At 43.6% G+C, this 12,957-nt stretch overlaps 1 protein-coding gene across 3 annotated transcripts in view; it reads right to left on the bottom strand.

Annotated features, from left to right (window-relative positions):
* Nucleotides 1–1,469: 1,469 nt before the first annotated feature.
* Nucleotides 1,470–12,957, bottom strand: part of ZNF157 (zinc finger protein 157) — a 57,327-nt gene continuing 45,839 nt past the window's right edge. For all 3 annotated transcript variants that reach the window (XM_054676772.2, XM_054676770.2, XM_054676771.2), the window contains exon 5: nt 1,470–12,407. In XM_054676772.2, the coding sequence (XP_054532747.1) occupies nt 11,182–12,407 (1,226 nt within the window). In that variant the 3' untranslated portion in view covers nt 1,470–11,181. The remainder of the gene's footprint in view (nt 12,408–12,957) is intronic.

Raw genomic sequence — 12,957 nt, 5'->3', positions numbered from 1 at the left:
CCCCGTCTCTACTAAAAATACAAAATCAGCCAGGCGTGGTGGTGCATGCCTGTAATCCCAGCTACTTGGGAGGCTGAGGCAGGAGAATCACTTGAACCCAGGAGGCTGAAGTTGCAGTGAGCCGAGATTGCGCCATTGCACTCCAGCCTAGGCAACAAGAGCGAAACTCTGTCTCAAAAAATTAAAAAAAAAAATACAATAATTAGCCGGGCATGGTGGCATATGCCTGTAATCCCAACTACTCAGGAGGTGAAGGTTGCAGTGAGCCAAGATCGCGCTACTGCACTCCAGCCTGGACGACAGAGCCAGACTCTGTCTCAAAAAAAAAAAAAAAAAAAAAAAGAAAACATTACAAATGAACATATTATATTTGTGACATCTTTGGGAGAGATTCTCAAAATCATTGAGTTAAAGTTGTCAGTGTGAATAAAATTATTGCTACAAATATCATAAGTTGCCATTACTAAAATGTATCACTACTAAGTCATAAATTAAATTATATTTGCCATTACTACTACTAATATAACTAATACAGAGAGCTGGATATGTGCCTAGCATTATTCTAAGCACTGTACATTTATGACTTCATTGTCCCTCAGATTTAGGCATTATTTTTATCCCCATTTTACAGATGCAGAAACTGAGGCATAGAGAGGTAAATATGATTTCCCCAGGGACACATAGCTAAGACAAGGCAGAAACAGAAATGTTTTTCCCTAAAGTTTTATGCAGGCACTAATTAAATTTTTTCTTTTCTTTTTTTTTTTTTGAGACGGAGTCTCGCTCTGTCGCCAGGCTGGAGTACAGTGGCGTGATCTCGGCTCACTGCAACCTCTGCCTCCCGGGTTCAAGCGATTCTCCTGCCTCAGCCTCTTGAGTACCTGGGATTACAGGCATATGCCACCACGCCTGGCTAATTACTGTATTTTTTTTTCTGAGATGGAGTTTCACCCGGCTAATTATGTACTCTTAGTAGAGACGGGGTTGCACCATGTTAGCCAGGATGGTCTCGATCTCTTGACCTCGTGATCCGCCCACCTTGGCCTCCCAAAGTGCTGGGATTACAGGCATGAGCCACCACGCCCTAAATTTTTTTCTTAATGAGGTGGGGTGTGGTGGCTCACACCTGTAATCCCAGCACTTTGGGAGGCCGAGGCAGATGGATCAACTGAGGTCAGGAGTTGGAGACCAGCCTAGCCAACATGGCGAAACCCCGTCTCTACTAAAAAAATACAAAAATTAGCAAGGAGTGGTGGCGTGTGCCTGTAATCCCAGCTACTAGGGAGGCTGAGACAGAATCACTTGAATCCAGGAGGCGGAGGTTGCAGTGGGCCGAGATCCAGCCTGAGCGACAGAGCAAGACTTCATCCCAAAAATTAAAAATAAAAGTAAACAAATAAATAAATAAATTTTTTTCTTAAAGATAATATTACAAAGACTCAACTTTAAAAAATACTGACCTAGTTCAAATCTTTATTTTTATAATTTCCTATTTTTTAAACTTTATTGAGATGTAATTCACACACGTACAATACAATTCATCCATTTAACATCACAATTAAATTAGCTTTAGTACATTCAGAGTTGTGCAACCATTACAATAGAATTTTAGAATATTTTCATCACCCCCAAGAGAAACCCAGTACCTGTGAGCAGTCACTCCATTTCTACCACCTACCCCCACCCGAGTCCTAGACAACCACTAATCTACTTTTTGTTTCCCCAGTTTTGCCTACTCTGGACATTTCATATAAATGGAATTATACAATATGTGGTCTTTCCCAACAGGCTTCTTCATTTAACATGTTTTCAAAATTCATCCACATTGGCAGAATGTATCAGCACCTCGTTTCTTTTTATTACTGATTAATATTTCATTTTATGAACATACCACATTTTGTGTATCATTTCATCAGTTGATGGACATTTGGGTTGTTTCCACTTTTTGGCAAGTAGGAATAGCACTGCTGTGAACATCTGTATTCAGGTTTTTGTGTGGACATATGTTGGCATTTCTCCCACATAGATACCTAAGGATGGAATTGCTGGATCACATGGTACATTTATTTTTAACATTTTCAGAAATTGTCAAGCTGTTTTACAAAACAGCCGCACTATTTTACATCCTACCAGCAATGTAGAAGGTTCCAATTTGTCCACATCCTCTCCAACACTTGTTGTTATCTGTCTTTTGGATTCTAGCCACCTTATGGGTGTGTAGTGTTATTGTGGTTTTGATTTCCATTTACCTGATGGCTAATTACGTTGAGCAGTTTTTTTGTGGGCTTATTGGGCATTTGTATATCATCCATGGAGAAATGTCTATTTGAGTCCTTTGTCCATTTTTATTTATAGTTATTTATTTATTTGAGATGGAGTCTCACTCTGTCAGCCAGGCTGGAGTGCAGTGGCACGATCTCAGCTCACTGCAATCTCTGTCTCCTGGGTTCAATTGATTCTCCTGCCTCAGTCTCCCGAGTAGCTGGGATTACAGGTCCATGCCACCACGCCTGTCTAATTTTTGTATTTTTAATAGAGACGGGGTTTCAACATGTTGGCCAGTCTGGTCTCGAACTCCTGACCTCAAGTTCCACCCACCTTGGCCTCCCAGAGTGCTGGGATTACAGGGATGAGCCACTCCGCCCAGCCTTTGCCCATTTTTTAGTTGGGTTATTTATGGTTTTTTTTTTTTAAGCAAAGTTCTTTATGTGTGCTTTTTGTCCCATACCTAAGAAACCATTAAGGCACAGGATTTGAATGCATATCTGGCTCCAGCATTCATGTTCTTAGCCATTACACTACACTGCCTGTCTAGAAACTAAAGGCTGTTAGTAATATTGCACATTAAGTTATTATAAGGGTTTCATGTTGTGAACTAAAAAACACCCATGGGGCAGACACCCTATATTCATCCTCCAACATCAGCATGGACTTCTGAAGGATTCTGGGCTGGAACTGTGATGCCATGTATTAGGGAGAAGGAATGAGGCTCGGGCAAGAGCAGGACTGGTCCCCATGCTGCACACCACACACCACTGTGATCTCCATGTGCTTCCTCTCGGCCGTCACGGTCTCTCCCAAACAGAGACTCACACACAGACACCCCTAATGCTGGGAGGTGTTCACTTTAATGAATTTTCTAGCAGGGTGATGGAAGCAAATCTAGTGACTCTTGGGCTATAGATATCCTGCCAGGAGGCCACACCAGGGCTCTAAAGCAGGCAGCGTCTCTGCAGGGACTGTTTCCCCAGGGCATCCACAGCTAAAGAGGTCTACCTGGAAGGAAGGTGCTCCCCCTGCAGCCTGCCATTCCCACTTGCTGTTTAATGCCCCCCAGCTGCATCCAGGGTATGCAACAATCCTTGGGATGGAGAAACTGTAGGAGACCAGAAAAGAGGCAAGAGGAAGTATGAACATACCCAGGATTGAGGTAGCAAGAGGGAGGGTAAGGTAGCCTATTCCAGGCATTGGGGAGTCACTAGAAGCAGCTCGAACAGTCTGGTTCCAGACAATAGCCAAGGGCTGAGTGAACATGCCAGGACACTAGAAAACAGCCACGGGGACTGAGAAAGAGTCTTGCAGTGACATGAACAGCCAGAGTACAGTCCTTGTAGTTGGGACAGGCAAAGACTCTACAATAGTCAAACAGAAGAGGAAATTGTCACCACATGTCATGCAACAGTGAGAACTACCTTGGAAACAGCCAGAGAAATAAACAAACAGCCGGAGGCTTAAAGGAAAAGTGTCTGGCCTTGAGGAACAGCAGGATTGTTGAACATCTGGAGACCACAAACAGTCCTTGCATTTGGAAGACAGAGGAAAAGGGGATAAGACTCCACAGCCAAAAAGACCAAGGGACAATCCCTGATGCTAAATAAACAGTCAGAAAAATAAGAAAACAGCCTGAAGGCCTGGGGAACTGCCAGAGTTGAAGGAAACATTGCTGAGATTGAAGGAAACATTGCCGAGATTGAAAGAACAGTCAACAAACCAGTGTACGGAGATCAGGGAACAATAACTGCACCTCATAGAGGGTAATCAGAAACTGTATGGTGTCATCACAGAGATCAAAGCCACTATATTGATGACCAATGAGGATTCAACAGACACAGTGTTGGGAGCTATGATAGCATCAGCAGACATGGCTGTGGGAACTCATGAAGGTTAAAGACACTGTACCGGTAGCTAATACAGGATCATCTGAAACCATGTTATACTTTCATGAAGGGTAGGCTCTAATGAACCCCAGGCATTATGCCAGGGCTCATGAGGTCAGCACACTGTACTAAGGGACAATGACACATCAGTGTGGCAGGGATGGGGCTAATACCGCGATGGAGACAAAACCACTTTAGTGGTGGCTAATCAGCAGAGTGACTAAGGGCTAATGTGGGGAGAGCAGACAGGCTGATTTTTTATGAAGATTGAAGACACTGTACTTGTGACCAAGATTAGCAGACACATAGCTGGGCATGATGGCGGGTGCCTGTAATCCCAGCTACTAGGGAGGCTGAGGCAGGAAAACTGCTTGAATCCGGGAGGTGGAGATTGGAGTGAGCCGAGATTGCACCATTGCCCTCTAGCCTGGGCAACAAGAGTGAAATTCCATCTAAAAAAAAAGATTAGCAGACACAGTGGTGACACTAATATAGGGTTGGCAGATACTGTGATTGAGAAACATGAGGCAGACTCCATAGTGGTGTCTAGTAGTCGGCAGACACAGTGTTGAGGCTCATATAATCAGATTAGCAGACATAGTGATGGGCTCCAATGCAGGACAGCGTGTGCTGTGATGGGGCATCATTGCATTCAAAGACATTCTATGCATGGTTGATGGAGGATCACCAGGCAGTGATGGCAGTCAATACAGGGTCAGCAAACACTGTGATTGGGTCTTATGAGAGCCAAAACCACTGTATTCATGGCCAATGGGTGACCAGAAAGCCAAAGCTAATGTGGAATCAGCAGACACTGTACTGGGAGTTCATGGAGGTTAAAGTCTCTGTTCTTATGACTAAGTGGGGATCAGTAGAGTGAGAGTTGCTAAAGTTGGGTCAGCAAAGACATTGTTGGGGCCTCATGGGTGCTGAGGAAACTGTACTGTTGGCTAATGGAGGAGCAACAAACAGTGATAAGGGCTAATCTGGGGTCAGCAGACTCCACCAAGGCCTCAATGGGCCAATGACACAATACTAGTGGCTAATGGGGGGATTCAGCAGACACAATGATTGAACTATGGTAAGGACAAAAATATGGTGATGGGTCCAAAAGCAGGGCATCTGTGCTGTTGGCAAGTAAATCAGAAGACATTCATGTATGGTCAGCAGATATACTCATGGGCTGTAATACATGGGCAGTTGATACACCATTAGGGGCTATTTTTGGGGAAGCAGACACCACTGGGTCCTCAAGCTTAAAAATCTTGCAACCTGGTAATGGGGGATCAAAAGACAGTGACATGGTCATGCGAGTTCTGGAGACATTGTGCTGAGGCCCAAGAGGACCAAAGTCATCATATTGGTAGCTAATTGGGGAACAGCCATTGGGTGCCATTGTGCTGTGCTGAGCCCACTGTGCTGTGCGCTCATGTGGCAAAGACACTGTACCCACAGCTAATAAAAAAATCAGCAGACAGGCCCAGCATGGTGGTTCACACTTGTAATCCCAACACTTTGAGTGGCTGAGGCAGGAGGATCTCGAGTCCAGGAATTTGAGACCAGCCTGGGCAACATAGCAAGATCCTGTCTCTACAAAGAAATTTAAAAATTAGCCAGGCCTGGTGGCGCATGCCTGTAGTCCCAGCTACTTGGGAGGCTGTAGCCAATGGGGAATTAGCAAACAAAATGGTGAAGCTAACATGGAGTCAACAGACACTACATTAGGTCAACAGGAAGACAAAACACAGGGCTGTGAGCTAATCGGAGTCAGCTGTCACCATGCTAAGTCTAAAGGAGGGAAGTAAGACATGATACTGACTTAATGGAAGATCATCAGACACTAAGCTGGGGTTGAAGGTGGGTGATAAGATATGATGTGAGCTAATGGGTGATCACACATCGTGCTCTGGCTTAAAGGGGTGGTAAGAACTGCTGTGAATTAATGGAGGGGTTAGTAGACACTGGACTGCTGACTGATGGGGGTAAAAACTACTATGATGGTGGCTACTGGAGGATTGGCAGAGACTATCCTTAGGCTCTTGGGAGTCAAATCTACAGTGCAGTGTTGGCAAGTGAGGGAGCACCACGGATGGTGACGTTAGCTAATGAAAGTCAGTATACCCCAGACTGGGGCCTCAGAACATGTCATTTTCATGGAGCAAGACAATTTCTAAAGCCTTAGGAGGACCAAGTTGCCCACTGCCAAGAGTCTTTTATTTGCTCTAGCGATCAGTATTCCTGTTGTCCTCCCAGGCAGCCCAGACATGACTCCTGAAATGGGAACAGGGGATGTTTTATTGCTTTGTTTTCACATTTCAGTTGAGATATAATTTATATACAATAAAACAAATAAACCTTAAGTTTACCCACTTGATGACTATTGCATTCACACTCCAGTGAAGATATGGAGTATTTCCATCGCCCCAGTAAGTTCCCTCCTACCCCTTACAAGTCAATTTTCACCCCAGAGGCAACAACTATTCTGTTTTGTGTCACTATAAATTATCTTATTTATGGTTGGCATATTCCATAATAAAAATTTAAAAACATCAGCTGGGCGCGGTGGCTCACGCCTGTGATCCTGGCACTTTGGGAGGCCGACGCGGGCGGATCATCTGAGGTCAGGAGTTCGAGACCAGCCTGACCAACATGGTGAAACTCTGTCTTTACTTAAAAGACAAAACATTAGCTGGGTGTGGTGGCACATGCCTGTAATCCCAGCTACTCAGGAGGCTGAGACAGGAGAATCACCTGAACCTGAGAGGCAGAGGTTGCAGTGAGCAGAGATCATGCCATTGCACTCCAACCAGGGCAACAAGAGCAAAACTCCATCTCAAAAAGAAAAAAAAGGCGGGGGGTGGTGAGCTACAGATTGGAAGTATTGATGAAATGGCATCTTGATATACTTAATTAATACTTAATAGAGTGAGGGCATACTGCACAGAAAACACAAAGTGTATTTTATATATATTCAAATATATGCTGTATTGTGGGGTATCTGATGAGTAATTCAAATACCTTGGATCACGATAATCATTAAAGGACACTCAGGAAAAAAGTAAAAAAGTACTTAATTTTTTAATTTTTTTTTGAGATGGAGTCTTGCTGTGTCGCCCAGGTTGGAGTGCAGTGGCACCATCCCAGCTCACTGCAACCTCCGCCTCCCGGGTTCAAGTGATCCTCCTGCCTCAGCCTCCCGAGTAGCTGGCATTACAGGCATGCACCACCAAACCCAGCTAATTTTTACTAGAGACGGGGTTTTACCATGGTGGCCAGACTGGCCTCAAACTCCTGATCTCAAGTGATCCACCCGCCTTGGCCTCCCAAAGTGCTGGGATTACAGGTGTGAGCCACTGTGCCCAGTCAAGTACTTAATTTTTTATCAGTTTACTGTGACATAGTGCTACCAAATATTTAAGGTAAAGGATTCACTTTTACTTGTAAAAAAGTGTGGAGTCCCGATGAGATAAATAAGCAAGAAGGTGGGGAAGAACCATTGTTCTGAGAGACGACTAATCGCAAACAACCTGCTGGCACAACAACCTGTTCCCAAATACCTTGTTCTGTGCAAAGCCCCAGCAGCACAAACTCATTCCTCACATAGTCCCTCCAGCACAACCCTATACAACTTCCCTCCAGCTCTTGCCTCTTTGCAGACAGCCCCTTTCTCTGCTGTGCTGCCCATTGCCTCCTTGCAACCTACTTTCCCTCTAATAGACTTGGTTTCTTTAATTCATGACTGTCTTGGTAAATTCTTTTACCACCCGCGATGCCGGCCCCAGCCAGTGACAAAAGGTACAATGAAAAACATTTTTAGACAAAACTGAGAGGCTCACCAGCAACAGACTCTAAAGGATACTCTATGGAGTATTTTTCAGGCAAAGAAGAAAATGATCCTGGATGAAACGCAGACAGTAATGAAGTGCAACCAAGGTGGTAAATATTTGGGTAAAATGAAATTAAAACTGCCCACATCAAACAAAAATGTTGTGTGGGGAGATGTGTCTGTGTATGAGAGAGAGACACAAATATTATATGTAAGTATATATATAAACCCCACAACATCATTATATTTTGAAATATATATATGTATACCTGTATAAATGCAAAACTGCTATTAAAAAATTAACTTTCATAGACAATTTCTTGGAGAAAACCACAAAATACTATTGAAGGATAGGAAAGATGAGTTAAAAAATAAAGACAGGCCAGGTGCAGTGGCTCACTCCTGCAATCCCAACACTTTGGGAAGCCGAGGCAGGCGGATCACTTGAGGTCAGGAGTTCGAGACCAGCCTGGCCAACATAGCAAAACCCTATCTCTATTAAAAATACAAAAATTAGGTGGTCGTGGTTGTGTGCACCTATAGTCCCAGCTACTCGGAAGGCTGAGGTACGAGAATCACTTGAACCAGGAGGGAGAGGTTGCAGTGAGCCAAGATTGCACAACTGCACTCCAGCATGGGTGATGGAGTGAGACTCTGTCTCAAATAAATAAATAGGCCAGGCGCAGTAGCTCACGCCTGTAATCCCAGCACTTTGGGAGGCTGAGGTGGGCAGATCACCTGAGGTCAGGAGTTTGAGACCAGCCTGGCCAACATGGTGAAACCCCGTCTCTACTAAAAGTACAAAAATTAGCTGGGTGTGGTCATGCATGTCTGTAATCCCAGCTACTCGGGAGGCTGAGGCATGAGAATTGCTCCATCCCGGGAGGCGGAGGTTGCAGTGAGCCGAGATCACGCCATTGCACTCCAGCCTGGGCAACAAGAGTGAAACTCCATCTCAAAAAATAAAAATAAAAAAGAAAAGAAAAGAGAGAGAGAGAGAAAGAAAAGAAAAGAAAAGAACAAAAGAAAGAAAGACAAACCACATTCATGGAAGCCAAGGCTCAAAGCCATTTCAGACCTTACAGATTGGCAATAATTTAAAGGACTGATAATAAGTGCTGCTGAATGGCAAAATGAAAACTTTCTCAAACTGCTCATGGGAGTATAAATTAATACAATTTGGAAGGGAAATGTCAATACTTAATAAAGTTAAAAAACCTTCTGTATCAATCAGAGCCCAACTAGGAGACAAAAACCACACTAGTTATTTTAACAGAGAGAACTTATACATAATTTTAACTAGTTATGAGGTTGTAAACCAAATAACTGAAGAGACAGAGAACATTCAAGTTATCAGGGAGGTAGCAACTGCAGAAAACAGCTGGGCTGGCATAACAAAGGGAAGAAGTTGACAATTTTTTGGGAGACAGGGTCTTGCTCTGTTGCCCAGGCTGGAGTGCAGTGGCACAATCATGGCTTACTGCAGCTTCAACCTCCAGTCTCAGACTCCCAAGTACCTGGGACCACAGGTGTGGTCCCATGCCTAGCTGATTTTTGAATTTTTTTTGTAGAGGTAGAGTTTCACCATATTTCCCAGGCTGGTCTTGACTCCTGGGCTCCAGCAATCCACCCACCTTGGCCTCCCAAAGTGTTGGGATTACAGGCATGATCCACTGCACCCAACCATAAATTGAAATTACTAAAACTTAGAAGGGGGAGGAGGGGTCCCATGTGACTAGAATTCACATCTCTAAGGAGGTGACACCAGCCAGCTGATGCTTGTGTCTCAGAGGGGATGGGCTACCATCTGTGAGTGCTGGAAAGCTGCAAACTAGATTAAACTGCTGCTATGACAAGGAACTGCTGGTGTCTGAGTGAAGAAGCAATGCTTAGCGGACACTCCAATGACCAGGAAGCTAATAGGAATAGAAAAAAAAGGAGCAAGTCCCTTCTTCCCTCTCCAGCCCCAAAGTTTATATCTAGTATCTCTTATTGGCAAGGCCCAACAGGGAGCAGTTGACAAAGCCAAAATGTGGTTTGTAAAGTCACAAAGCACAGTCAAGAAGGGTGGGTTTGGAGCTCGGACACAATAGCTTAATAACCAGCACATTGCCTAAATCCTATGACCCATCAGTTCCACTTCTAGATTTAGACACTAAACTCGAAAAAGATACAAATGTCTTTTACTAGGGGAACGGAGAGATAAATGACTAGCCAGACCTATACTTATCAACAAGGACAGATCTTGGAAAGGTAACATTACATGAAAAAAGCAAGCTGCAGAACTTTAAATACAGTGTGAGCCCATTTATGTAAAATTATATAAAGACAATATAGTAGTATGTATTGCACACTTCATGCTATAACAAAAAAATCTCACAGGAGATTGAAATTCTAAATGTTGAAAGGAAAACCTTTAGAGGAAAGTATAGGTGAATATTATCACCTTGAAACTGATAATATTAAAATATAAAACTTTAGCCAGGCACGGTGGCTCACACCTGTAATCCCAACACTTCTGGAGGCCGAGGCGGGTGGATCACCTGAGGTCAGGAGTTAGAGACCAGCCTGGCCAACATGGTGAAACCCCGTCTTTACTAAAAATACAAAAATTAGCCAGGCATGGTGGTGCACACCTGTAATCCCAGCTACTTGGGAGACTGAGGCAGGAGAATCGCTTGAACCTGGGAGGCGAAGGTTGAAATGAGCTGAGGTCATGCCATTGCACTCCAGCCCGGGCCACAGAGTGAGACTCCATCTCAAAAAAATAAAAAATAAATAAATAAAATATAAAACTTCAGCAGAAGAAAACAGATGACAAAATTTAAAAAACCAACGACAGTCTGGGAGAAGATATTTGCAACACATATGACTGAAAAAAAAAGGATTTTTATATTCTCATATGTTAAAAAACAACAACATTTAAACCAAAAAGCAAGAGATGAACAGCCCATTTGAAAACAATGAGCAGAGGACATGAACAGTCAATGCACAGAAGAAAAAACCCAAATAGCCAATCAACAGATAAGATGTTCACACACCACTAATTAGGGAAATCCGAATAAAAACAATGAGCTATCCCCTAAGGGGATCAGGACATATTTTGATACAAATGTAGGTGCCAAATTTTCACAGGCACACTGTGTGCCCTGGTGATCATATGCCCCAAGGAGCTTGATCCAATGGTGAGGGAAGTCTTCAGGGAGAGGCTTTCTTCATTGTACAACGCCAGGACCAGCCTATGTGAGTTCTCTGATGTTCTGTGAGGTGTGCTTTCCGGCAGAAAGCTTTCCCACATTCTTGACACTCAAAGGGTCTCTCTCCTGTGTGAATTCGCTGATGTTCAATGAGGCGTACTTTCACATAGAAGGCATTTCCACATTCATTACATTCATAAGGTTTCTCTCCTGTGTGAGTTCTCCGGTGTTGACAAAGGGATTTCTTCATACTGAAGATTTTCCCACATTCACTACATTCGTAGGGTTTCTCTCCTGAATGCATCCTCTGATGTTCAATTAGGCGTGCTTTCACATAGAAAGCATTACCACACTCATTACATTCGTAAGGTTTCTCTCCTGTGTGAATTCTCTGATGGATCCCAAGAGATGAGTGCACCCTGAAAGATTTCCCACATTCATTACACTGATAGGGCTTTTCACCTGTGTGAGTTCTTTGATGATTATTGAGAGTCATCTTCATTCGGAAGAATTTCCCACATTCACCACACTCATAGGGTTTCTCACCTGTGTGAATTCTTTGATGCTGATTTAGGGATTTCTTTGCACGGAAGTTTTTCCCACACTCCCCACATTCATAAGGTTTCTCCCCTGTGTGAGTTCTGTGGTGTTGGGTAAGGGATATCTTTACACGAAATGTTTTCCCACATTCACTACATTCATAGGGTTTCTCCCCTGTGTGAGTTCTCTGATGAATTGTGAGGGTCGCCTTCTCAGAAAAGGTTTTCCCACATTCAGTACATTCATAGGGTCTCTCTCCAGTGTGTGTTCTTGTATGTAGGATGAGTTGTGACTTCCTGCCAAAAGATTTCCCACATTCATTACATTCAAAGGGCCTCTCCCCTGTGTGAGTTTTCTGATGAGCAATGAGGTATGATCTTGCACTGAAGGTTTTTGCACATTCACCGCATTCATAGGGTCTCTCTCCTGTGTGTATTCTCAGATGTTCAACAAGGTTTGATTTCCTACAGTAAGCTTTCCCACATTCATGACATTCAAAGTTTTTATCTCCTCTGGGTGTTCTTTTACGTCTAACAAAGCCTGTTTTCTCATGGAAGCCTTTCCTGCATCCATTATATTCAACATTTTGATCCAATGTTTGAATCTTCTGATGGTGAAGAAGGTCATTATCATGCCTGAGGGCATTATCCCCAACAGAACCATTGCCACACAGCAGTGAGAGAGATCCTTTAAAAATAAATCACAGCATGTCACTCTTTTATGTAAAATCCCAAACTGGCTTCTCTTGTCACAGTATAAAATTAAACTCCTTAACACAACCTTTAAAACTCTATTCCAGCCAGGCACAGTGGCTCACGCTTGTAATCCCAGCACTTTGGGAGGCCAAGGCGGGCAGATCACTTGAGGTCAGGAGTTTGAGATCAGCCTGCCCAACATGGCAAAACTCCATCTCTACTAAAAATACAAAAATTAGCTGGCCATAATGGTGCCCGCCTGTAATCCCAGCTACTCGGGAGGCTGAGGCAAGAGAATCACTTGAACCCAGGAGGTGGAGGTTACAGTGAGCTGAGATCGCACCACTGTACTCCAGTCTGGGCGACAGAGTGAGACTCCATCAAAAAACAAACAAACAAACAAAAAACCCTCTATTTCCTAAAAATCAGTATCTATCCTTCTTACCTTGCACTGATTTTCTTTTCACCATCAAACATATGATGTATTTGTTTGTTTCTGGTCACTTTCCCCCACTATATTGTAAGCTCCAAGAGAACAGAGA

This window comes from Pan troglodytes, chromosome X (genome assembly GCF_028858775.2).
Source record: "Pan troglodytes isolate AG18354 chromosome X, NHGRI_mPanTro3-v2.0_pri, whole genome shotgun sequence".
Lineage (NCBI taxonomy): Eukaryota > Metazoa > Chordata > Mammalia > Primates > Hominidae > Pan > Pan troglodytes.
Note: the sequence above shows the minus strand (reverse complement) of the source record. Positions and strands in the feature narration are given on the sequence as shown.